The 24,213-nt window shown below is 59.3% G+C and overlaps 1 protein-coding gene across 2 annotated transcripts in view; it reads left to right on the top strand.

The window, feature by feature from the left end:
* Positions 1-1,022: 1,022 nt before the first annotated feature.
* GALNT9 (polypeptide N-acetylgalactosaminyltransferase 9) overlaps positions 1,023-24,213 on the top strand; it is a 122,066-nt gene continuing 98,875 nt past the window's right edge. The window contains exon 1 of one of the 2 annotated variants that reach the window (XM_030821717.1): positions 1,023-1,730. In XM_030821717.1, the coding sequence (XP_030677577.1) occupies positions 1,493-1,730 (238 nt within the window). In that variant the 5' untranslated portion in view covers positions 1,023-1,492. The remainder of the gene's footprint in view (positions 1,731-24,213) is intronic. The other variant, XM_030821716.1, reaches the window with a different exon arrangement.

Here is a 24,213-nt window from a genome sequence, read left to right as displayed (position 1 = left end):
ATACAGATATACACACAGACACACACACAGACATGCACACAGAAACATGTGGACACATGCACATGCATGCACGCTGATAACACAGATGTGCACATATGCAGATACAGAGGCACACAGAGGCAAATGCATGCACACTCGTGCACACACATGGACATACAGAGCCAAGAGCTGTGAAGCCCCTTGTCTTACTCATCTCTGTATGGAGAGCCAAGCACAACCATGCTCTTAATAAATGCTCCATCATATTCCCTCATCCCACAAATGTTTACTGAGCACCAGCTATGTGGCCGATCTCTGGGAACACAGGGGTGAACCCTGCCTTCGGGTGAAACTCCTGCCTCCTGGGTGCTTGCATTCTGCCAGTGGAAGTTGGGCCCCTGTGCTGCGCGGCTTGGCTGACAGCTCCCCTGGCTTCCAGGGTCTCCTCCACAAAACGCCGGTGTGGGGCCAGATCAGAGCCTGGGCTGCGGGTGGGGGCAGCCGGGGTTTGTGGCCTCGCGTCTTACCTGCGAGCCTGGCTCAGGGATGGGGCCTTCTCCCCTCCTGGTGGCTCCAGGGCCCCCTGCTGTTCCGGGAGGTCCGGCTGCATCCCAAGCCCCACTCCCGACACCCCTCCCGTCCCGGGACTCAGCTTCCCCAGTCCTCAGCCCTGGACTGGGGAGAGGGAGGGAGGCCGGGAGCTCGGCTTGGGGAGGGGTGGGCAGGAGACCACCAGAGTGGCCCTGACCCGGGTCCTGCCCCGGCCGCCCCCTCCCCCATTCACGCCGGCGACACCGCCCTGGCCAGGCATTCCCGGAGGCCCCGCTGCCCTCGGGTCAAGCTTGGGGTCGATTGGGACCGTGCTGGCCGTTGGGAGCCCCGGGCGTCTGGCGGGTCCTGGGGAGGGAGGGTCCGCGCCTGCCCCGCCCCCCGCTCCCCGCGCCCTTGGCCCGGGCTCCCCCCCGCGCCCCGCCCCCCGGACCTGCTGTGCTGGGGTCCCCGGGGGGCGCGGTGGGGGGCGGGGCAGGCGGGCGGGGCGGTCCCGGGGGGCGGCCTTGAGGGTCGGGGGAGGCGGGGCGGGGCGGTCCTGGAGCCGCGGATGCAGATGAGCTGAGCTGAGGCCGCGTCACTCTGCACCGGCGCGGTGGCTGCGGAGCTGGCAGGACAGGAGCCGGCACAGACACCGAGCGCCGCCCGCCCGCGCCTTCCCCGCCGCCCCGCCGGCGCCCCCGGCCCCCCTCACCGCTCACCGGGGCGAGGCCGCGCCCTCTGAGCGGGGGATGCCGGCCGTGCCCCGCGACCCCAGCCCCGGGCAGCCCCCTGCGCTCTGGGGGACCCCCGGCGGCCGTGGCCGGGCGCGCTGAGCTGGTGCTGAAGGGACAGCTCCCGGCCGAGCCCCGCAGCCCCCGCAGCCCCGGGCGGCTCATGGTCCCCGAAGCCGAAGCCGAAGCCCAGGCCCGGGCGGGGATGCTGGGGATGCCCCGCGGGTGAGGCCCCCGCTGCAGCCGTGTTCATGGCGGTGGCCAGGAAGATCCGAACTTTGCTGACGGTGAACGTCCTGGTATTTGTGGGCATCGTCCTGTTCTCCGTGTACTGCCGCCTGCAGGGCCGCTCCCAGGAGCTCGTGCGCATCGTGAGCGGCGACCGCCGGGTGCGCAGCCGACACGCCAAGGTGGGCGCGCTGGGGGACCGTGAGGCCATCCTGCAGCGCCTGGACCACCTGGAGGAGGTGGTTTACAACCAGCTCAACGGTGAGCGGGGGCGCCGGGGCGGAGTAGGGGGAGCCCTGCCCGGGACAGCGGCCACCCCGGGTGCGATGGGTCAGGCCGGACTCGGGTGCGCGCCCCTCTGCGCCCCTGTGGGAGGGAATATGCAGGAGAGAGGAAAGGGAAGGGCCGTGGAGGCCCCTTCAGCAGCGGGCAGCAACCTGGGTGCCCCCCCCGCACCCACCCCTCCAGTGGAGACTTGAGGAGTCCCCCTGCCCCCACAATGACACAAACTTGCTCTCCGAGGGAACTTCTGCAGAGGCTCTTTGGAGCTGCTCTAGGAGCAGGCAGTGCCTAGGTCCCGGAGTGTGGGGTGGGGGGCTGGCTTGGCGCTCCAGGAGTGGGGGCCGTCAGGTTTAGGCTGCGCCGACCCCTCCACTCTTGAAGGTGGGAAAAGAGGAGGGTGGGGATGCCACCCTTGGGAGGCTGCTGGTGCAGTGTCCTTTGCCCCTGAGGCCGGAAGACACCCCAAATGCTTCGACCACTGGGCTAGGCGGCCCCCTGTCCTGGGGGTGCCCGAGGCCGCGTTAGAAAATTGTTATGGGAGAAGCTTGAGGCTGAGACCTGAGACCCCTGGGAGGATGGAGTTGAGGATCAAGCGGGGCTTGGCAGGACTCATTACCCGGGGACCCAAGCTGTGGTGCCTGGGAGCCCCAGAATCCATGAAAGCCACCAGCTCCTGGTGGGTCTGTTTCATCACGAGCGGACGTAGGTCAGCCTGAGAGGCAGCACCCGTGTCACCACAGGTCAGGGCCAGCGGCCACAGCTACTGAGAGCAAGCACTTTTCCACTTGCTCCACCTTCCCGGAGGAGCAGCTGCCCCCAAGGCCACTCTGCACCGGGGCGCCAGGAAGGAGGAGAAAGTTTGCATGTGCCTACATCACTAGCTGGTGTGGCTTTCCGTTCTGTGCCGATGATTCAGGCTTCTGCCTTGGCAGCCCCAGCAAACCTCCTCCAGAAAGCATCCGTAACAGGCTCGAGTGGGAGGTGATGGGAGCTGGGGTTACGCGGGCAGGTGGGGGCTCCGGATGTGCCTGCTGTGTGTGGGGGCAAAGGCGGGGGGTGGTCTTGCGTTTCCTTCAGGAGCCGCACCCTCTCTTGAGGGTGGGCTGCAGACAGGCCGTGGGGTGGGAGGGGGAGCTGAATCCCCACGACGAGGGGTTGTCCCAGCTTTGTCTGGCTCAGAGCACCCTGACTTCCCGGGCGCCTTCCCATCACCCACAGAATCCCTGACTTTCCCGCAGAGCTGTGCTTGGTGAGCTCTGTGGCTTCTCTGATCTTTCTGATTCAGCTGGAACCACGAGAGGAGAAAAGTAGTTCAAGCAGCCACCCGGCCGCCCGGCGGTGCGATCCATCTCCCGGGAGGCGGCGTGCCCGGCAGTAGCACATGGCTCTATTGAAGTGCGCTTGCCACGGTGTTATGGTCTGTTTTATGGGGAGAGCCGGAGGATTACGTAAAAACATTGGCAGCACGCTGAGGTTGTGTAACACCACGAGGGCGGTTCGGCCTTGTGAGTCGTTTTCCCTGCCTCACCCTTCAAGGTGAGAATCGGCCGGGATTCTTGGTGGTGGAAAAAGCCAGGACCCATGATCTGATTTGCTGACATTGGCGGGAGATAAGGAAGCATTCCGGGAAAGTGTGTCTCCCCCACAGCCCACCGCCCCCACTGCCTTCTCCCGTCTCCCCTCCTCCTGTCCTCTGTCCCCTCCCTTCTTCCTCTTCGCTTCCCTCCCCCTTCCTCCTTTCTTTCTTTTAAAACCATTTCTCCTTCTTTCCTTCATCCCAGCTTTTCTCCCTCGTCAGCCTTTCTCGGAACGGCCCCTGCCATCTGTCTGCCTCTGTCTCTGCCCTCAACCTTTTGGTGAGGCCGGGTTTCATCCCCCTCTGTGATGAGGCTGTGCTGCGTTCCTCTCTGTGACCAGCGGGCCTGGCACAGTGTCTAAACCCAAGAGTCGGTCAATCTTTGCCCCAGGAAGTGGTGGGAGACACCAAGATTACTCTCACCCCCGGTGAGGCCGTACGGGGAGGGCGGTGCGGTAGAGGCCCGACGTTTGTCCCCATGAGGCCGTTTGAAACAGCATTACCTGCTCCGATGTTGGCACAGGCTCTTGGTGTTAAAAGGTGTGGAAGAAGGCTCCCTGGAGGAGGCGGCCTGCTCTTCCATCACAGACTGTTCCAGAACGTGACATCCCAGGATGCAAAATTGATTCCTGGGAGCTCCCACTCGATACTAATCCATTCGAGTTCAGCAAGGAGAGGGGGAAATCCAAAACAAGATGGACTGATCCCTTTTCCCTGCCTTGATTGCCTCCTGGAATCCCTCTGCTGGCTGGGAGGGGCCTGGTGGAAGGAAGTCCACGTCTTCATGGGAGTTGGAGGAGCGGGAGGGCCATTGGGGTGGGGAGGGGCCCAGAATCCAAAGTTCTCCCCGTACCCTGCCTCCGCTGGCCCAGTGGCCTTTCTTTGGGATGTCCGTTGACCTTGGCAAGGAACTCCTAAGGAACGTGTGCAGATTCAAGTTCATAAGGCCCTGGAGGGAGGCTCACTAAGGAAGCTCTGTGCGGTCACTCCTATGTGTACGTCAGGGTTTGCTTCTAAATTCAGCGCTCAAGGCAAGGAAAAAATGTTTATACACAAAAACCATCCTTCTGAATATCTTCAATTGCACATAAAAGACAGCATCCATGGTTTCGTGTGCAGCAGACACAGTAAGTCTCATAAACACTAAATTTCAGAGCCTCTACACTCAAGGAAAAGAGGGGGAAGAACTGTCTCCGTTCAGTTGTCTGGGCATTCAAACACTTCTGCCTTTAAGAACATTTTCAAGCCCCTTGAGATGGGAAGGGGAGAGAGAGACAAAGAGCCCCTACTTTCTCTAGGCGCTTGCAGAGCCCACCCCTGTGTCCATGCGAGGCCCGGGCAGCACTAAGGCACGCCGGGCTGTTTGTTTTGTGGGTGTGGAGCAGGTGAAGGTCACCACCAGGGAGCACGGTCGCCCGCGTCGCAGCGGCTGGACTCACTCTGCTGGGAGAGGAGAATCGCCCCTGCCTGGCGCGGTCCTGGCCCTCCTGCCCCTCAGGAAAAAGGGCTCTGAATGGAGGATGGAGCCAGGGACGGCGACGGGAAGTTTTCCTTTTGTTGGTTGGTTGTGAGGGAGGTCGTTTCTAAAACTCAGAGCACACGTGTGAATTCCCTGTAACTGACCTGCCCCAGCCCAGGTCCCAGGGCGTGCTCAGGTCTGAGAGGTCCGGGCCTGAGCAGCAGGAAAGCTGAGAGCCTGGGGCGGGGTGGGCCACGGGGCCCAGAGAGGTCCAGCGAGGTGGCGCTGGCTTCAGAGGGGCCTAGGTTTCTGTAGTTACTAAAAGTTTAAATTAAAAAAACAGAAGGCCCCACTGTGGCCAGCCGGTTGCTGGCCAGAGAAGGTTGGGGCGTGGTGCATGCTCATTGCACCCTTATCCTGCCCATGGCCCCCCCTCCAGGGACACGGACTCAGGCTCCCTCCAGCCTCAGGAATTCCCATGTGCCTCATGCATCCCCCCCATTACTGTGTGACAGCTCGCTCGTGTCCACCCAAGGCCTCTGGTGGTACCGTGAACACAGCGCTCCACGAATATCTGTCCAGTGAGCAAGTGAGAGGGTTTTTCTCCAAACAATTCATTGTTTTGTTTAAATGAATTTAAGAGACACTTGTGTATCTCCAGCGCACCCGTGAGTAGAAGGTGACTGAGTGCCGTGGGAACGCCTGGAGGATCCAGCAGGCACCACCCCACCAAGGCCTGCCCTGTCCCCCAGGGAGGCCTGAGTCGGGGCCACATGAGCACGACGCCGGAAGAACTCGGGAGAGCAAGTCCTGAAGAGGGGCAGTGTCTCATAGAGCTGTGCCCGTGCATGGCCCACAGCCATGTCTGCAAGCTGGGCCCACTGGGACGCAGCCCCTGCTTTGGGAAGCCCCAGTGTGTGTGTTCAGAGCAGCAGCTGAGGGGACGTTCCTGTGGGGCTGGAGGACTTGGGGAAGAGGTGGTCAGGTTGCCAAGGGGCGTATCTCCCCAGGCTGCCTTCGCCACACTGGGGTCCCAGACCTCTAATCCGGACGCAAAACACTGTCAGGAGTCCTAGCACCATGAGTGACCACCAGTGAAGACCTGGCTGGACCAGCATGGAGAGGCCAGGGAGGTGAGAAAGGGGCAGTGTGGGGAGAATGCCAGGCCACCCAACACTTGCCTTGCACCCAGCTGCAGAGGGGCGGCCGTCTGGATGGGAGGGTGTCTCCCCGACAAGAGCCCAGGCTATGGCACCTGCTTCAGCAGCAGGCTGACTGCACAGCTGAGAGCGTGAACTTGGAGAGCCAGTCCAAAGGCGCCCCGCTGCCACAAGTGACAGGCAGTCGGCCCACACTGCCACAGCCGCTGGTCCAGGGTCTCGGACGCGGCACCGGCACATCAGCCGCACAAGGACAGCATCCCTTGCATGCCCGGCGCAAAGCACGTGCCCCATCAGTCCCGTGTGATGAGTGAAGACCAGGTAGGAGCTCACAGACAGCGCCGTCCGAGGCGCACGGGCTCGTGCAGAAGGCGCCGTCCGAGGCGCACGGGGTCGTGCAGAAGGCGCGGTTGGAGGCGCACAGGGTCGGTCTGGGCAATGCCTGGCTGCTGCCCCGCGTGCGTCTTGGAATGTCCTGCGGCCCCCACTCTGCCGGCTCCAGCACACCCTCCCTTGAGAGCTCTGGAGGGTGTCAGGTGTGGGTTTCTAAAAAGGGCTTTCCAAGCATCTGCTCTGCGTAAGCATTTCCATTTTGGAAATGCTTTGAGAAATTCTCCTTGCTGGGAAATGCGGTTTCCAGCAGAAAGCTTTTCCTATTCATTTGTGAGTTTTATTTCCCAAATGGCTCCTGCTGGTTCAGGCGGCCTTTCCAGCTTGACTTCATCATCTCTACCCTCCCCTGAATTCCCTCCGTGTGTCACAACGTCCCACGTTGCTGATCCAAACAGCCGGAGTGGCCGTGGCCGGGAAGACAGCTGCAGCGCCCTGGAGGCTTCAGTCCCGGCCCCCGCAGGTCTCACTTCAAAAATGGCAGCAGCGTTGACATGGTGACCATTTTTCCACCCGGATCATTAACTTCCTGGCCCCTGCCCCGGCCGAGGTTCACAGCTTCCCCATGATTGTGGATTTACTACAAAAACTGAAAAAATAGTTACTACCCACGGCCAGAGCCCCTACTCTGACTGCGATGATGAGGCTGGTTCGTGGCTACTGGACGGGAATTACCTCTCCTGTTTTCTGACGTCCTCTGGGGCTCCCGGCACTCGGAGGAGCCTGGCATTTCCTGGCTGAGAAGAGGAACGACATTTTGGTTGCACGTTCTCTTCCTTGCGTGCGCTCACACACAGCTGTCCTCCCCACAGCTGCCCTCAGATTCGTTGGGGATTTTGACCCCATCTGACCATAGACGCTCCCTTGACCTGGAGGGTGGGCTCTGTGCAGACCTGCGCCTTTGAGTCTTGGGGGAGATGAGTTCCTAAACGCTTGTCAGCCGCTTCCCTCGGGGCGGAGCAGACCTGCGTAGAGCAGGCCCGGTCCACAGCCTTCTGTCTGCAAACGCAGCAGCTGGAGCTTCCGGGAACGACCCAGGCAGGCGGCGATCCCCAACGTCGGCGTGTGCTGGGCTGAGTGTTTGCATTTACAATTCAGCTCAGCAACCTGCATATTTCAGGGCCTTGGAACTATTTTCTGAAAGGACAGTTTATCCTTCATTGGCTGGAAACTTGACAAAAATAAGTCTGTAAATTTCCATGTCAGATCTCCCGCTGAGGACAAACGGGCAGGATGGGATCCGTGTCTTGAGACCCGTGTGGTCAGCGGCCCATTCTCTCTTGAACAAGCACAGTTGCCTGTGAAGGGACAAGGGGGTGGAGAAACCGGGAGGCGCTGGAGGAGGGGGCAAGGCTGATGCACGGCTCTCGTGCCCCAGGAAACGCCCCTGTGGCCTGGGCTTTCCCGTACGGGACGGTGAGGAGAGCGATGGCCGCCCCGCCACTCAGCGAGGGGACTGGTGTCAGCCCAAGTCTGACAGTCCCCCCTCTAGTTGCCATTCACAGAAAGGAGAAACTCACCTTCCAGGCATTTAAAAGGTGCCAAGGGTTGTATCATCTCGTAGCACGGAAGCAGCTCAGCCCTGGGCTCTGCGCCCGGTCCCCTGGGCTCACCAGGCCCTCCCAGGAAGCCGCCCAGGCCTGCTCCCGCCTCCATCCTCGCAGAGCCTACAAACCCCACTCCCGTGCCTGGGGATGCCATGGTGCTGCCTGAGTTCTGGAAGTAGGAGGGGGCAAACTGTGAAGGGGTGACAGGAGCTGGGGTTGGGGAGACGCCCCCATTCCCTGTGCAAACACTCACCCCTCCCGGAGCCTTCTGTGGGGCAACTGAGTCACGGACGGGGATGCCGGGTGCCTGCTGTGCTCGATCTGGCATTTGCGGGCCCAGCCCCTACGACCTGAAGGCCTGTCTCAGTGAGCAATGGCACCACCTCGTGTGCCGCACGTCCGTTCCTTCCTGGCGAATTCGTGAGCACCTGCTGCATTCCTGAACTGCGCTGAGGACGCGGGCCTGAGCAGAGATGTCCCCATCTCAGGGGCTGACATCCCAGGGAGGAAGGCAGGGAGTGAGCAAGTGGCATCGTCCAGATGGTCTCAGACGGAGCCGAACCTATGACGAGGCCTGAGTGATGTGGACGAATGGGTACCTGGGTGGGGGGGACGGTTACGGGTTGAACGGGGTCCGTCTGGAAGCTCACATCCACCTGGAACCTCGGAATGTGGCTTATTTAGAAACAGGGTCTTTGCAGAAGTAATTAGTTAAGATGCCCTCAACCAGGACTGGGGATTAGTGGGCCCTAAATCCAATGACTGTGGTCCTTATAAGACGAGGAGAGACAGTGGCGGTTTGGAGGGGAGGAGGCCCCGTGGGGGCAGAGGCGGGGACTGGGGTGGTGCGGCCACAGCCCAGGGGGCCCTGCGAGAGGCAGGATGTGTCTTACCCACGGCCTTCAGAGGGAGTGTGGCCCTGCGTGCCTGACATCCGACTCCCGGCCTGCTGTGTGACGGGACAGGTGTGTGAGGGGACAGGTGTGTGGGCTCCTGTGTGAGGGGACAGGTGTGAGGGGACAGGTGTGTGGGCTCCTGTGTGAGGGGACAGGTGTGAGGGGACAGGTGTGTGGGCTCCTGTGTGAGGGGACAGGTGTGTGGGGTGGAGCCTCCCTGCTCGGTGCCACTGCAGTGACCTGGGACACACACAGGTGGGTGGGGAGGGAGCCACTCTCTGAATTGTGAATAAGGAGAAGGAGCTGCCAGGAGAGAATCTGGGGGAAGTGCTGGGTGTCAGTGGCAGGTGCAGAGGCCCCAGTGGGCCCTGGGGTCGGGGTGGTCTGCGCGAAGTGAGGGAGATGGTGAGGTGCTAGGGCGGGGGGCTGCCAGGCTCTCTCTTGGTCTCCTGGACAGCCCGTTGGCCCCGGAAGGATGCTGGCTGCACTCCCAGGCTCCCGGCCTTGCCAGAAGGTTCTTGACGAGGGATGTGACACTGTGGGTGCCTGTTTCGCGGGGGCACTGAGGTCCCATCTCTGGTGGTGCCCATCTCGCCAGCTGCTTGAAGCACATTTTCAGTTTCACTCAGATCTGCCAGGACCCAGGTGAGACGGGCAACTCATTAGCAGACGGGAAACCAAGGTCTCCGGATCAGCTGGTGTACCATGGCCTCGACTCTGGACCCACGGGGCCCTCGACTCTGGACCCACGGGGGCCTCGACTCCGGACCCACGGGGGCCTGGACTCCGGACCGACGGGGGCCTTGACTCCGGACCCACGGGGCCTCGACTCTGGACCCACGGGGGCCTGGACTCCGGACCCACGGGGCCTCGACTCCAGACCGACAGGCACACTCAGTCAGGGCTGGCACAGGCCAGGCAGTTCTTCGTGGCGGGGCTGCCCTGTGGGTGGGTTGTGGATGTTGAGCAGCGTTTGGCTCCACCCACTGCCAGGCACCCTCCTCCCCGCTGGGACACCAGGAGGCCCCTGGAGCGAGAGTCCACCCTGGGCACCTGCCTTGCTGACTGTGGCGTCGACCGCCTGGGTTCAAACCCAACTCCTCCCTCCTCAGCTGCACGACTGTGGGCCGGTCACACGCCCCCTGCACCTCGGTTTCCCTATCTGTAAAGGGGGGATGCCCAGAGCAACAGCCTCGGGGGGCCCTGTGGGCACTGAAGGAGGCACCCGGCACAGCAGAAGGACCCCCCCCACTGGCACCGCCCACCTCCCCTCGCCTCTGAGATGAGGATGGGCTGATGCTTCTCCAACCCCGAGGGCGCCTGGTGGGGGCGGACGCTTTGAGCTGGCCCAGGGACACGGAGTTGGAGAGAATCAGATCACGCCGCGGGAGCTTCCCTCTACTCTCCTCCACCCTTTCCCACGGTGCCAGGACCCCTCTTGGCCTCTGACCTCGGCATCGGAGAGGGGCCTCTCCCGGGCACATGGGCTTTGCTAACAGACACACCTGGCCAGACTCTCCATGCAGCATTCCGTTTCCATTCTGTTTACTGGTATTTACTAGTAAAACGATCCATGTTTTCTATTGTTGGTGCCAACCCATCACTTATTTAAGAAACGAATTAATTTAACTTAAAAGATGAGTCGATTTAAAAGAAACTGTTAAGTAATGTGAACTCAAGCTTCTGCAGAGACGACAGATTCCCCAGGAATCCGGAAAGATCCGAGGTGGGGGCGTCTGCGCCTTGTGGCCCTCGAGGGCTCTGGGCCGTGTCTGCCGCACCCGCGTCCTCCAGGCAGAATCAGAACCCAGGAAGTGAGGTCCCGGCTCTGCAGGCAGCACTCTCCCCAGGGCGTTCTGTGCCTCTCAGTCTGAGTTTAAACAACAACAAATAAAAATAAAACAAGCGCATGTGTGGATGTGCTGTGGGGAGGTTCCTGGGCTTGGCGGCCGGCCCCGGCACATTGTACCCACACGGACTTGGGGATGTCGCTGCAGGAGCAGCTTGAGGCTCGCCAGCTCTGTTAGCAGCTGACATCTTTGATTTTCAGCCAGAGAAAACTCAAGTCTGACAGAGTGAACGCTAACGGGACCCAGTGGCCCAGTGGTTCTGGCAGAGGGGATAGCGTGACCCAGCGGCAGGGGCCGCTTGCCGCCCCGTTCTCCTTAGGAGCGCCTGCCTCGTATCTCTGCCTGCATGGCGGGGTCAGTGAGGCCCTCTGAACCTCAGGAGGCTGAGAGTGGAGAAGACACAGGTTCCACAGGAAATCCGGCTCTCCCTAGAAGGACGCGGGAGGCTGGGCACCCAGGCCTGAGGAATGTCTTCTGTCTACGTGGGGCTGCGGGAGGAGCACCCGAGGTGACCCGAGGTGACCTGTGGCCGCGTGTTGTGCTGGGCACAGCTGTGTGCGTGGCAGAGTGGGGTGTTGACCTGCCCCAGACAGAAAGGCTTGATGAAAAGCAAACTCAGCTGGTGTGTGGGTCAAGGGCTCTCCTGAGGAACGGAGCCAGTGGATAGAGACCCGAGAGGAGATGTAGGGTGAGGATTGGCTCCCGCGACTGTGCAGGCCGAGAGGCCCCACCATCTGCTGTCTGCAAGCTGCAGGCCTGAGAAGCCGGGTGGGGTCCTTTGGCCTGAGTGCAGAGACCTGAGAGCCGGGGTCACATTGAGGAAAACGGCATAACTTACTCCAAAGGCCCGAGACCTGGGGGCTCCTCGCGATGTCCACAGGCAGGAGCAGAGGGAGGTCTCAGTTCACACACGACATGAAGCTGTCCTCCTCTGCCTTTCTGTTCCAGCCAGGCCTCCGAGGAGGGGCTGGTCCCTGTCCGCACTGGGGAGGACGGAACTTTCTTCCTCAGCCCGGATTCAGACTTGAATCTTGCACAGACGCACCTGGAAGCAATACTTCCAGCCACCTGGGCATCCAAGGCCCTCTCGGTGGACGCAGAATTCACCATCACAACTAGCTTCAACCACGGGGAGCACACCTCACGTGAAGGCACGCACGCTGCAGGCTTGGTGGCTCGGTGGCGGCCACGGACACCCAGGTCTGTCTCTGCTCCTCCCTCCCAGATAGTCGCCGCCGGCGTCCAAAGGACCCGTGCAGCCACCCGGTGTGCATGAGCAGGGCCCTGTAAGGCGGGAGGCCCTGCAGGGATGTCTGGGGACACGCAGGCTTCCTGCCTCTGTGTTAGGACTGTGTCGTCTCTCAGCACCTGGTCAGCCACTGGCAGAGGGTGGGAGAAGTGCCCTGTGGGACTGGCCTGGTCATAACTGGCCCCAGGCTGGGGAAGGAGCGGGGCTGGGCCTGCTCCCACGATGTGTAGGGTTGAGTGGACCCGGCCACAGCTGGAATCACCAGGCAGACGAGAGGAGGGCAGGCAGCCCCAGCTGGGAGGTCAGTCAGGGTGCACATCCCAGGATCCACCAGGAGGTTTAGGGTGGCCCTGAACCTGCAAGTCACCAGCTCTGCGTGATCCTACAGCTGCAGCCGCGACACTGCGCCAGGGTTCAAGTGTGGATGCCGCCTGTGAGGCCCTGAGGCCCTGTGCCAATGGGATGGCGGATTCGTGTCCCTGGTGGCCTGAGGCCCCTGTGTTGGAGGCTGGACTGAAGGCTGGGTCACGAAGGGCAGGTGCTGTTAGGGCCCCACCTCTGGCCCTGAGGAGAGGCAGCCATGTGGGTTCCCCGAGCACCCACCTTGTCTCTCGTTCTGGGTCAGGCCTGCCCAGTGCCCACCCAGCCCCATGTGCCATCCAGTGTTCTTGGTCAAGTCCTGCCGCCCACGCTTGCCTGGCCAGAGGGGCTGTGCTCAGGCCCTTGGCTGTCAGCATTTTATTTTATTTTAATTTTTTCGAGGCAGGGTTTCACCCCCACCACCCAGGGTCAAGCGGTTCTCCTGCCTCAGCTTCCCAAGTAGCTGGGATTACAGGCGCTCGCCACCATGCCTGGCTAATTTTTGTATTTTTTGATAGAGACGGGGTTTCACCATGTTGCCCAGGCTGGTCTCGAACTCCTGGGCTCAAGTGATCCACCTTCCTCAGCCTCTCAAAGTGCTGAGATTACAGGCATGAGCCAGTGTGCCCATCAGTGTTTTATGTTTAAGTAAATAAACCAAGTGCAATTGTTATTTGAAACGCCATCCTGGACCCTGTGGAGCGCCAGAGAAATAATGAGATCTAGAGGTGCCAGGTCGACCGTGGATCTCCCTGAGGCTCCCAGAAGCCCCTGTGCAGCCCCACTCACACCCCTCCTCCTTTCCCTGCCCTGGATGGAAGGGACAAGGCTGGGCCCTGGGGCTGGAGGGGCCCGAAGGTCAGGCCAGCTGGGGAGGGCTGGGCGCAGCCTCTACCGAGTGAGGGGGGTCTGGCCACTGCGTTTTTGAGCTTTTAGGAAGATTTTTAAAAACACAAAATCTCAACACAGGCTTACTAAAATTATGGTGTATTTACATGTTTATGGGTAACAAATTAATGCTTTTAACAGACTCACTGGAGTGTGATCCAATTGTGCTGTTCACAGATGATCCTGGAATTCATAAAAACAGCAGGTCTCCGTGGTGAGGTGGTCCTGGAGGGAGCTGACCCCACGCTGGGGAGCCAGTGTGGATGGAAGAGTGGCAAGTCCAAGGCCTGGGCCTGGGCACACACTGTGAGGACGCGAGTGGAAGGAGCAGGAGAGAGGGCGCGGCCTGGGGGGCAGCCCAAGGTCCTGTCCCTGAAGCTGGGCAAGCTGACACCACCAGCTGCTTCTGTGGGGTGTGGGATTCAGGTCTTGCTCTGTGGAGTGTAGGATGGGGATGTGCTGTGGGGTGTAAGACGCAGGCTATGCTCTGTGGGGTGTAGGATGAGGCTGTGCTCTGTGGGGTGTAGGATGAGGCTGTGCTCTGTGGGGTGTAGGATGGGACCATGCTCTGTAGGGTGTAGGATGAGGCTGTGCTCTGTAGGGTGTAGGATGAGGCTGTGCTCTGTGGGGTGTAAGATGAGGCTGTGCTCTGTGGGGTGTAGGATGAGGCTGTGCTTTGTGGGGTGCAGAATGGGGCCATGCTCCGTGGGTTGTAGGGTGCAGACTGTGCTCTGTGGGGTGTAGAATGGGGCCGTGCTCTGTGGGGTGTAGGATGGGACTGTGCTCTGTGGAGTGTAGAATGGGGCCGTGCTCTGTGGGGTGTAGGATGCAGGCTGTGCTCTGTGGGGTGTAGAATGGGGCCGTGCTCTGTGGGGTATAGGATGGGACTGTGCTCTGTAGGGTGTAGGATGCAGGCTGTGCTCTGTGGGGTGTAGGATGGGACTGTGCCCTGTAGGGTGTAGGGGGCAGGCTGTGCTCTGTGGGGTGTAGGATGGGACTGTGCTCTGTAGGGTGTAGGATGGGACTGTGCTCTGTAGGGTATAGGATGCAGGCTCTGCTCTGTGGGGTGTAGAATGGGGCCATGCTCTGTGGGGTGTAGGGTGCAGGCTGTGCTCTGTGGGGTGTAGAATGGGGCCATGCTCTGTGGGGTGTAGGGTGCAGGCTGTGCTCTGTGGGGTGTAGAATGGGGCCATGCTCTGTGGGGTGTAGGGTGCAGGCTCTGCTCTGTGGGGTGTAGAATGGGGCCATGCTCTGTGGGGTGTAGGGTGCAGGCTGTGCTCTGTGGGGTGTAGAATGGGGCCGTGCTCTGTGGGGTGTAGGATGGGACTGTGCTCTGTGGGGTGTAGAATGGGGCCGTGCTCTGTGGGGTGTAGGATGGGACTGTGCTCTGTAGGGTGTAGAATGGGGCTGTGCTCTATAGGGTGTAGGGGGCAGGCTGTGCTCTGTGGGGTGTAGAATGGGGCCGTGCTCTGTGGGGTGTAGGATGGGACTGTGCTCTGTGGGGTGTAGAATGGGGCCGTGCTCTGTGGGGTGTAGGATGGGACTGTGCTCTGTAGGGTGTAGAATGGGGCTGTGCTCTGTAGGGTGTAGGGGGCAGGCTGTGCTCTGTGGGGTGTAGAATGGGGCTGTGCTCTGTGGGGTGTAGAATGGGACTGTGCTCTGTAGGGTGTAGAATGGGGCTGTGCTCTGTGGGGTGTAGGATGGGGCCATGCTCTGTGGGGTGTAGGATGCAGGCTGTGCTCTGTGGGGTGTAGGATGGGACTGTGCTCTGTAGGGTGTAGGGTGCAGGCTGTGCTCTGTGGGGTGTAGAATGGGGCCATGCTCTGTGGGGTGTAGGATGCAGGCTGTGCTCTGTGGGGTGTAGGATGCAGGCTGTGCTCTGTGGGGTGTAGGATGCAGGCTGTGCCATGGGGTGTAGGATGGGGCTGTGCCATGGGGTGTAGGATGGGGCTGTGCCATGGGGTGTAGAATGGGACTGTGCTCTCTGGGGTGTAGGATGGGACTGTGCTCTGTGGGGTGTAGGGTGCAGGCTGTACTCCGTGGGGTGTAGGATGTGGGTCAGGCCATGCAGCATTCCTGGCCTCCAACCACTAGATGCTGGTAGCTGCTCCCCCCTCCCTAGGTGTGATAGCCAAACCTGCCCAGGTCTCGCCACATGTCCCCGTGGGTCTGAGTACCCCATGTGAACACCAGTGCTCGTGATGGGGAGGAGGCTGGGTGGCTGCAGAGGGAGTGGGCTGGGGTGGGTGTTCCTGTCGGATCTGAAAGGGTGGCCGAGGGACCACACAGAGCACAGGGGAATTTGCTGAAGCAGAGGAAAGAGAGCAGGGACACGCCCTGGCAGGAGGAGGGACGAGGCCCCGGAAGGTCCTGGCAGCACCTCGCACCTTGGACGGCCGTTCCCTGCGCACAGGTGGTTAGCGTGGGAAGCTCGGGTGCTCCTGGATTCTCCGTTTCCCAGGGAGGAAGGAAGCAAGGTCATCTGAGGTTGAGAACTGCAAATTCCTTTTCTTTTCTTTCTTTTTTAGTGAAGCTATAGCACTAAATAGATTTTTAAAGGAAGTATATGCTCAGTTATAGGGGATCTCTGTTTCCTCCCAGAATAGGGGCATAAAAATGCATCGTGAAATGGGGACGTGGGGTCGGGCTGGGGAAGAACCTGCAGGCTGTATGGTGGAGAATCATGGCTATGTCTGCCAGGCATGGCATCCCCTTTGCAGGTCGGGGCCAGGGACAGGCACTGACTGTGATCCAGCTTCACGCCTCTGCTGGAGAGCCTTGCCTGGACTGGGACGCTGGGGTCTGTGGAGTCGCCTCCCAGCCCACGGCTGGCTCCTGCCTCTGCCTGCCTCTTCTTTCAGTGAGAGAGGAGGCGAAAAGCTGATGAGGAAACATGATGGAACCCAAGACCTGCAGGCGTGAGGGAGTGGGCGGCCATTTCGGGGGCTGCCTGCCCGCCATGCCCTCTCCAGGACCCCACGTCCCCACCACCCTCCACTGTCGAACATTCTGGAGACTGTTCTCAGGGCCAGAGGCTGTCCCCTTTCTCATGCTCCAAGTCCCCACTGGCGTCTCGGAATGGGCCCAGCACAGGGGTTTATTGCAGCCCAAGCATAGAGGGGTCTTCCCCTGAGGCCGTGTCACTCGCACCCTGTGTGATGCGGTGGGGACTATGAGTGGGCGGCTCAGCCCTCTCACTGCGTGTGGGAGGCTGTCTCTGGACCCTGTGTTCCCGCAAGGACACCGGGGCTGAGTGTGGATGCACAGCCTAGTAATGGCAGAACTGGGATCTGAACCAGTGGCCTTCACAGAGACTGGCCCAGAAGACGCGACCTTCTCAGATCAGCAGCCGCGGCGCAACCTCACCCACGTCCCACGGCAGAAAGGGGCTATTTTTACTTTCAACAGAATAGTTCAGTCGCATCAGCTCTGTGTGTAGCTCCGGCGTGAAACCCAGCAAGCCCTGATTTTATTTCTAAGTCAGAAAAGAACAGACAGGGTCTGCCAGGGGCTATTTTCACACTATTTTGAGAAAATTGTGAAAAATGCCTGTTAATATTCTGAGGCTCGAGCACTTTGCAGTGGACACGGGGAGGCCACCCTGACTATCTTAGTTGCTCGGTGCAGAGCCCTGCGGTTAAAATGTGACTGGAGCGTTGGGCCGCCTGGACTCAGAGCCCAGCCCCACCACCACCCCCTGTGCCACCTCCGTCAGGCCACCCAGCGTCCTGCTCCTCAGCTTCCTCACCTGTAAAATGGAGTGAGAACAGCACTCACCTCTGTTGTGAGGACTCTGGACGAGGGGAGCATGCAAAGCTCTGGGAGTGGTGCTGGGCACAAGGTCGTGCTTGGTAAGCAACGGAGCTGCTTTGGCAAATGCCACTGTGGTTCCTCATTTCCGCCATCCGAGGTTTGCCCGACCTTCCAGCCTGACTCCACTGCACGGAAGCTAGTTCCACTCCACCCAAGATGCATGAACTCCAGGCTTCCAAGGGAAATTGGAGGGGGCATCGGGGGAAGGGTTTGATCGGATTCACACTTCATTCACCGAACTACTGCCATACTGTGCAGAGCCCAGCAGGGTGTGCCCAGTGCCCCGAGAAGGTGTCCCTTGGAAGTTCACAGTCAGGCAGGGGGGTGGCAGCCTGCACTCTCTGTTCTCTAAGGCGCAGGAGAGGGGATTGCTTTGAAGGGGAAGGTCAGGACAGCTTCATGGAAGAGGAATCTTTGAGCTGCACATTCACAGTTGGATGGATCTGAGTCCTAATCCCAACGGGGTGATCTGGGGCATCACTACTCCTCTCTGAGCCTCGGTTTCCTCATCTGTGAAAAGTGAAAAATGATTATCCCTCCATGACAGGATCATGGAGAAGACTAGACAAGATGGTGCATGTGAGTGCTTGGCAGAGTGCCTCCCACAAGGTAGATCCCAGAAAAGTTAGCAAAGATGGAGAGAGAAAGAGAGTTCAAGTGGGGCAGGATTTGGACAGATGGATAGTGTGATGCCTGATGTATAATAGGTACTTGGTAAATATTGATTGACTGGTAGGATGGATGGGTCAGTGGGTGGATGGATAAATGGATGGGTGGGTGGCTGGCTGGATGGGTGGGTGGGTGGATGTGTGGATGGGTGGATGTATGTATAGATGGGTGGATGGATGGGTGGTGGATGGGTGGATATGTGGATGGATGGATAAGTGGGTAGGTGGATGGATGGGTGGGTGAGTGGATGTGTGGGTGGATGGGTGGATGTATGGATGGCTGGGTAGTTGGGTGGATGTATGGATGGGTGGGTAGATAGGTGGGTGGATGGATGGCTGGCTGGATGGATTGGGTGGATGGGTGGGTAGGTGAGTGGATGGATGTATGGGTGGGTGGGTGGATGGATGGGTGGATGTGTGGATGGATGGGTGGGTGGATGGGTTGGTGAGTGGGTAGGTGGGTGGAGAGATGAATGGGTGGGTGGATGGGTGGATGGATGGGTGAGTGGGTGGATGAGCAGGTGGGTGGGTGGATGGATGGATGTATGGATAGATGGATGGATGGGTGGGTGGATGGGTAGATATGTGGATGGATGGATGGATGGGTGGGTGGATGGATGGGTGAATGAGTGGGTAGGTGGGTGGAGAGATGAATGGGTGGGTGGATGGGTGGATGGATGGGTGAGTGGGTGGATGGGCAGGTGGGTGGGTGGATGTATGGATGCATGGATGGATGGGTGGGTGGGTGGATGGATGGATATGTGGATGGATGGATGGGTGGGTGGATGGATGGGTGGATTAATGGATGAGTAGGCAAGTGGATGGATGGGTGGGTGGATGGGTGGATGGATTAATGGATGAGTAGGCAAGTGGATGGATGAGTGGGTGGATGAGTAGGTGGGTGAATGGATGGATGGGTGGATGTGTGGATAGATGGGTGGGTGGATAGATAGGTGGATGTATGGATGGATGGGTGGGTGGGTGGATGGATGGATATGTGGATGGATGGATGGGTGGGTGGATGGATGGGTGGGTGGGTAGATGGATGGGTGGATGTATGGATGGATGGGTGGGTGGATGGGTGGATGGATTAATGGATGAGTAGGCAAGTGGATGGATGGGTGGGTGGATGGGTGGATGGATTAATGGATGAGTAGGCAAGTGGATGGATGGGTGGGTGGATGGGTGGATGGATTAATGGATGAGTAGGCAAGTGGATGGATGGGTGGGTGGATGGGTGGATGGATTAATGGATGAGTAGGCAAGTGGATGGATGGGTGGGTGGATGGGTGGATGGATTAATGGATGAGTAGGCAAGTGGGTGGATGAGTAGGTGGGTGAATGGATGGATGGGTGGATGTGTGGATAGATGGGTGGGTGGATAGATAGGTGGATGTATGGATGGATGGGTGGGTGGTTGGATGGATGGTGGGTGGGTGGATGGGTGGATGTGTGGATGGATGAGTGGGTGGATGGATAGGTAGATGTACGGATAGATGGGTGGGTGGATGGATGGGTGGATGTGTGTATGGGTGGGTGGATGAGTGGAGGATAAATAAATATGGTAGGAGACTCTATAGAGTGAGGACAGCCAAGCATTGAGAAAGGGAAGACAATATCTGGAATGCTGGACTAGGAGAGAAGGCCAGGAAGGCAGGTTGCGTCCCAGTGCATCCATGTGGAGTTCAGCAGCCCAGACTGACACAAGTGTTGGGCTGACAACCTCATCTTTGGCTTGGGCCCCGGCAGAAGGGGATCCACCCTGGGGGCAGAGACACGGAGCCTCTGCTGCCCCCTGGCAACAGGGGTTCAGGGCAGGCTCTCCTTCAGCAAGCGGCTGAGGGAAAGCCAGGTCCCCTGGACTCCACTGGGGGCTTCAGCAAGCGCAGGGCCAGTTTCCCCTCCCATCCTCCATGTGTGGGTTCCTGAGGTCTCCTCCTGTCTGTGACTCTCAAGGCTGGGCTGTGTCCAAAGGACAGGCATTTCCAGGAGATTCCAGAGTCAGGCTTTGAGCAGAGAGCTGACCCCAGTGGAGCCAGGCGTGTGCACTGTCAGAGGACAGCGTGGGCGTGGGGAGGGGTGGGGGTCCAACCACTCTGCTCCTCTCAGCAGCTTCTCTCAGAGGTGGCCACCAAGGTGATGGGACTCCCAAGTGTCCCTCATCCTTGCTCCCAGCCGCCCTTAAACCCAAACCTGGGTCAGGTTGGCATTTATTGCTGCATGGAGCAGCCGTGGGATGTTCCAGAGCCCAGCATGCTTTCCAGAGGGAAGTAGAGGGCCAGGAAATGCTTCCCACCACATACTTCCAGTCATTCCCTATCTCCCTTGCTTTGGCCCCATAAATATTCATATTCATTGAACACAAGTATTATGTATGAAGATTTATCAAATGCTGTATTAGTCTCAGTGAGAATATATTTTACAGGTCTTGCCATGTCCTGCAAAATATTCATGACTTCATGGTATCAGAAGGGCAGTCAGTCTTTTCACTACTGACAATATGTTATTAGTTTGGGTCCCCAGGGAATCTTAAAAGACCAGTCTGTAGTGAAATTAGCTGTTGTATTTGGAGAGAGTGGATAAAATTGAAGCTGGGAGAGAGAAGGAGACATTATCTACAAAGGCAAAACAGGGTCTGTCTTTTTTATCTTCACTTTGTAATCATCAAAATTAATAGCCAGGCACGTTAAATCAGTTTACATTTTTATAGTGGAAATAAAGAGAGGGGCAAGGGAGCTGGTGGGATGCCCTGTCTGCTGTAGCTTCTACACTCTCCTCCGCCCTCCACACTCCCTGAAGGGGACAGCCAAGGTCGCACGCACACAAAGGATGCAGGGCCTGGATTGCTGGAAGGTGATGGTGCTGCTGGTTCCCTCACTGCAAACAGAGTGGAGTCCTGCTTGCTGGACAAAGGTCACAGTGGAGGCTGCTGGTGTCCTGGGATCTGAGGGTGGAGGGAGGGCCCACTGTCCCACGGCAGCTGCCCTGGTCTGGAGTCCACCTCTGTTCTTTCTGCCGGCACTTGCTCATAGTGTCTCTTTTCCTTGTGTGCCTTGTTACATTTGACCGTGTGCTGGTCATTGTTGTTGAACATTGATTTGCAGGCATAACCCGAGGCCTAGGCTGGAGGCACTGCCCTCTGGAGAGGGTTGTGTTTGCTCCTCTAGGCTCTTGGGGGCTGCCCCTGCTGCCCCTGCTGCCCCTGCCTGTGCTGCTCCTCTAACGCTGAGTTCAGGTCTTGATGGTTGCTTGGACCACGCCAAGGCTGCATGTCCTGAAGGCGGGTCCCCCAGTGCTTCACCCTCACCCCTGTTTATGGAGGGAGAGTTTTCTATTTGGCACCTCTGGTTTCTTCCCCCTTTCTCCCTCTTCGAAATGTCAAAGTCGCAGTATTGAGAACACCCTCTTAGAAAAAAGCAAATTGCAGGCCCACTCATTTCTCTGATTCCCATTTTCCCTTCACTTCTGGCCTAGCAATTTCTTGCCATCTTGTCAGGTATTTATTGCTTTTTAGAAGTTGATGTTGTTGCTTAAATCCAGTATTCTTAGTGCTTTTCAGCAGGAGGCAGGTTGGTCTGGCTCACAGAGGCCGAAATTATGGGAAACTTTAGCTGGGGCCGAGTCCCTGTCTTGGGCTGCCAGCGCCATGTGGCCAGGGAGAGCGGGTGCCCTGAAGGATGGGTGTGGACAGGCGGAGGCTCCAAAACAGGACAGCTGGGTTTGGGCTGTTTGAGGATCACCTCCCTCAGACCACAGCCACACCCAGTTCCTCTTTGTGTGGGAGGACAGCGTGGCTCCCACGTGGCTCCCACCTTCCTAGCGGCACCCTCCCTCTGCCCCTTCCTCCCTGATTATCTTGTGCCCGGCCGCCTCTCAATTTGTGCTGTTTCCTCTCTCAGAATATTGGCTTCAGTTGCTGTGACAGATGGAAATCAGTGACTCAAAGAGAAGCTGGGAGCTTGAAAGCCCACTTCCTTCCAAGTTGAAAAATCACAGCCGCCCACATATCCCAGGTATCATGTGCTGGGAAAGCAGGCAGCCAAGTGTGAAATGACTCTTCCGGGGGCAGGGACCCAGAGGAAGCCGGCAGGAATGCCTGCTTTCCCGGAGGGCCCCGTCCTTCTGGGTGGGGCTGTTGGGTTGGAGGCAGCCTGACCTCACGCGGGTGCCCTCTCGCTCCTGGCACTCGGCCCCGGCTCCTCTGGGTGAGGGAACTCAGAGTCCCTGACAGTCCCGGCCTTTGCGTGCCTCAGTTCCTTTACTTCTACATGTTACAGACCCCGTCTGAAATGCCAAACCGCAGTGTGGCCGGTGAAACCTGGAGGGCTGGTGGGACCCTCACAAGCCCAGCCCCACGTGAATCCCAGCTCCTCCCTTCCTGCTGGAGGCATTCGGCCCCATGGTCACACACTGGCTGCTCCAGCCCCGAGCATCGAGTCCTGGTTTCAGGCATGAAAAACGGTACAGGGCTGTGGATAAAAGGCGAAAACCTCCGATTCCAGCAGTCTGCTTTTTTAGACATATTTCTCAGAATTCCACCCAGCAAATTCCACTCGAGTCTTGCTGACTAGGTGCTGGTTGGGCGCCACCCTCAGCTGCGAGGTCACCGGGGAGGCCGGGGTTTCACCTGTGCCCGCTGCCATCAAGCAAACTGTCGTTCTGCTGCTGAAGAACAGGGGACGGGTGGTGGCCCGGGCATCTGCTGGGCCTTTGCCCTCTAACTGCCCCCTTGCGTGGTCTCTTTCTCTGCCCTCCTGTGCGATTCTTGGTGCTGCTGTAACACTGACCACAGACTGGGTGGCTGTACACAACGGAGACTTACTCTCTGTCTCTTCTGGAGGCCGGAAGTCCAAAGTCACGGTGCTGGCAGGGCCAGCTACCCTGGGCGCCTAGGTCTGCTGCAGGCCTGTCCCACTCGGGGGGCACCGGGCGGTCGTGGTGTCGTCGCTGCCTCTGTCGTCACGTGGCCTCTCTTCTCTGCCTGTGACTATCCGAGCCCTCTCATTTTCTAATCAGGATGCTTCTTACTGGACTTACGCCCCCCTGCCCTGAGTCCAGGATGACCTCATCTTGAAATCCTTACCTGAATTATACCTGGAAAGACCTTACTCCCACATCCACAGGTTCAGAGTGGAGATAGCTTTTGGGGCCCTCATTCAACCCACCATCCCGCTCCATTCATCTAAACTGGGGCACGACCCCTCCGGGGCGGCTGCGTGAGGCCCACGGGCAGCTAGAGGAGTGGGGCCAGTCAGCCGTGGGTGTCCCAGGGCCATCATCCACTCCAGCCCATCTCTGTCCCGCATGGCAGATCTGGGCTGTCAGATTGCTGGATCCTCCCGAGGAATCGGGAACTCCAGGGTTTCAGGTGAAATCTGCAGGGGTTTCGATGTTGGCAAAAACTCAGGATTCTGAGAGTGTCGCGTGGGACAGACATGCCTGCCGCCCGGTGGACGGGGGCTGACGGGGTGGGGCCAGGTTCGGCCCACCGCCCTGCAGGGCCGTAAACAGGGGGCTCTAGGAACCTCCCTGGTTGGGGGCAGAGGGCGGGGTCGGCAGCATCCTCCCGGGCACCAGCTGACCCCTGCTCCACGGCCACCTCCTGCCTCCTCAGGCACAGAAGTCACAGTGCAGCCATCCCGAGCCCCGTGGGTGAGGCGTGAGTGCGGCCGGTGCACACGCAGCTTGGAAGGGCCCAGGAGCCGCAGCCTGGCGGCTCTGCGTGGCCGCGGTGAGCCTCACTGTCTATGCAATGGGGACAGCATGGTGCTGACATCGTGGGCAGTGTGAGGATTACAGGATGGGCACCCCGAGGTGCCAGGTGGGTCCTGGGCCCCTCTCTTTGTCTCAGCCCTGGCCTGGGAAAGCCCCGGTGGTCGAGGGTCCCTCCCACCCCGCCTTGCCTCCCTGGCCCGCCCTGCATTCGTGGGGCTGCCCCACATCCCGCAAGGCCTCCCCTACCTTTAGCAGTGTCTGGGAACCCGGTAGGTGCAGGCACCACCTGGGCGCTGCTGGAACGAGACCAGCAAACAGAAGGGGCGGCGGCACCCAGCAAGGGCAGCGTTGGGGCCCAGGGCAGTGTTTCGGGGTCTGCCTGCACCAGCTTAGCCTCCTGCCTCCTGTATTATTTTCCTGGGGCTGCTGTCACAGATCGCCACAGACGGGGCGGCCTAAAATGACACGCATTTCTTCTTTCACAGCTCTGGCATCCAGATGCCCCAAGTGGATTTCACTGAGCTGCAGCTGAGCTATGGGCAGGGTTGTGCAGCCTCCAGAGGGTCTGTCCTTCCCTCCCAGCTCCTGGGGCTCCAGGCGTCCTTGGCCACATTGCTGCACCCTCTGCCTCCATCACACGCAGCTGTTTCCTCTTCTGTCTGCGTCGAGTCTCCCTCCATGTGTCTTTTTCTTTTTTTTTCCTTTTTGAGACAGGGTCTCACTCTGTTGCCCAGGCTGGAGTGCCGTGGCATGATCATAGCTCACTGCAGCCTCAGCCTCCTAAGGTCAAGTGATTCTCCTGGCTCAGCCTCCCAATGTGCGGGGATTACAGGTGTGAGCCACTGCACCCGGCCCACCTCTCTCTCATAAGACACTCGTTTTTTGTGGTTG

Source organism: Nomascus leucogenys, chromosome 10, assembly GCF_006542625.1.
Source record: "Nomascus leucogenys isolate Asia chromosome 10, Asia_NLE_v1, whole genome shotgun sequence".
Taxonomy (NCBI): Eukaryota; Metazoa; Chordata; class Mammalia; order Primates; family Hylobatidae; genus Nomascus; species Nomascus leucogenys.
The sequence above is the reverse complement of the archived record's forward strand: the minus strand, read 5'-3'. Positions and strand labels throughout refer to the sequence as shown.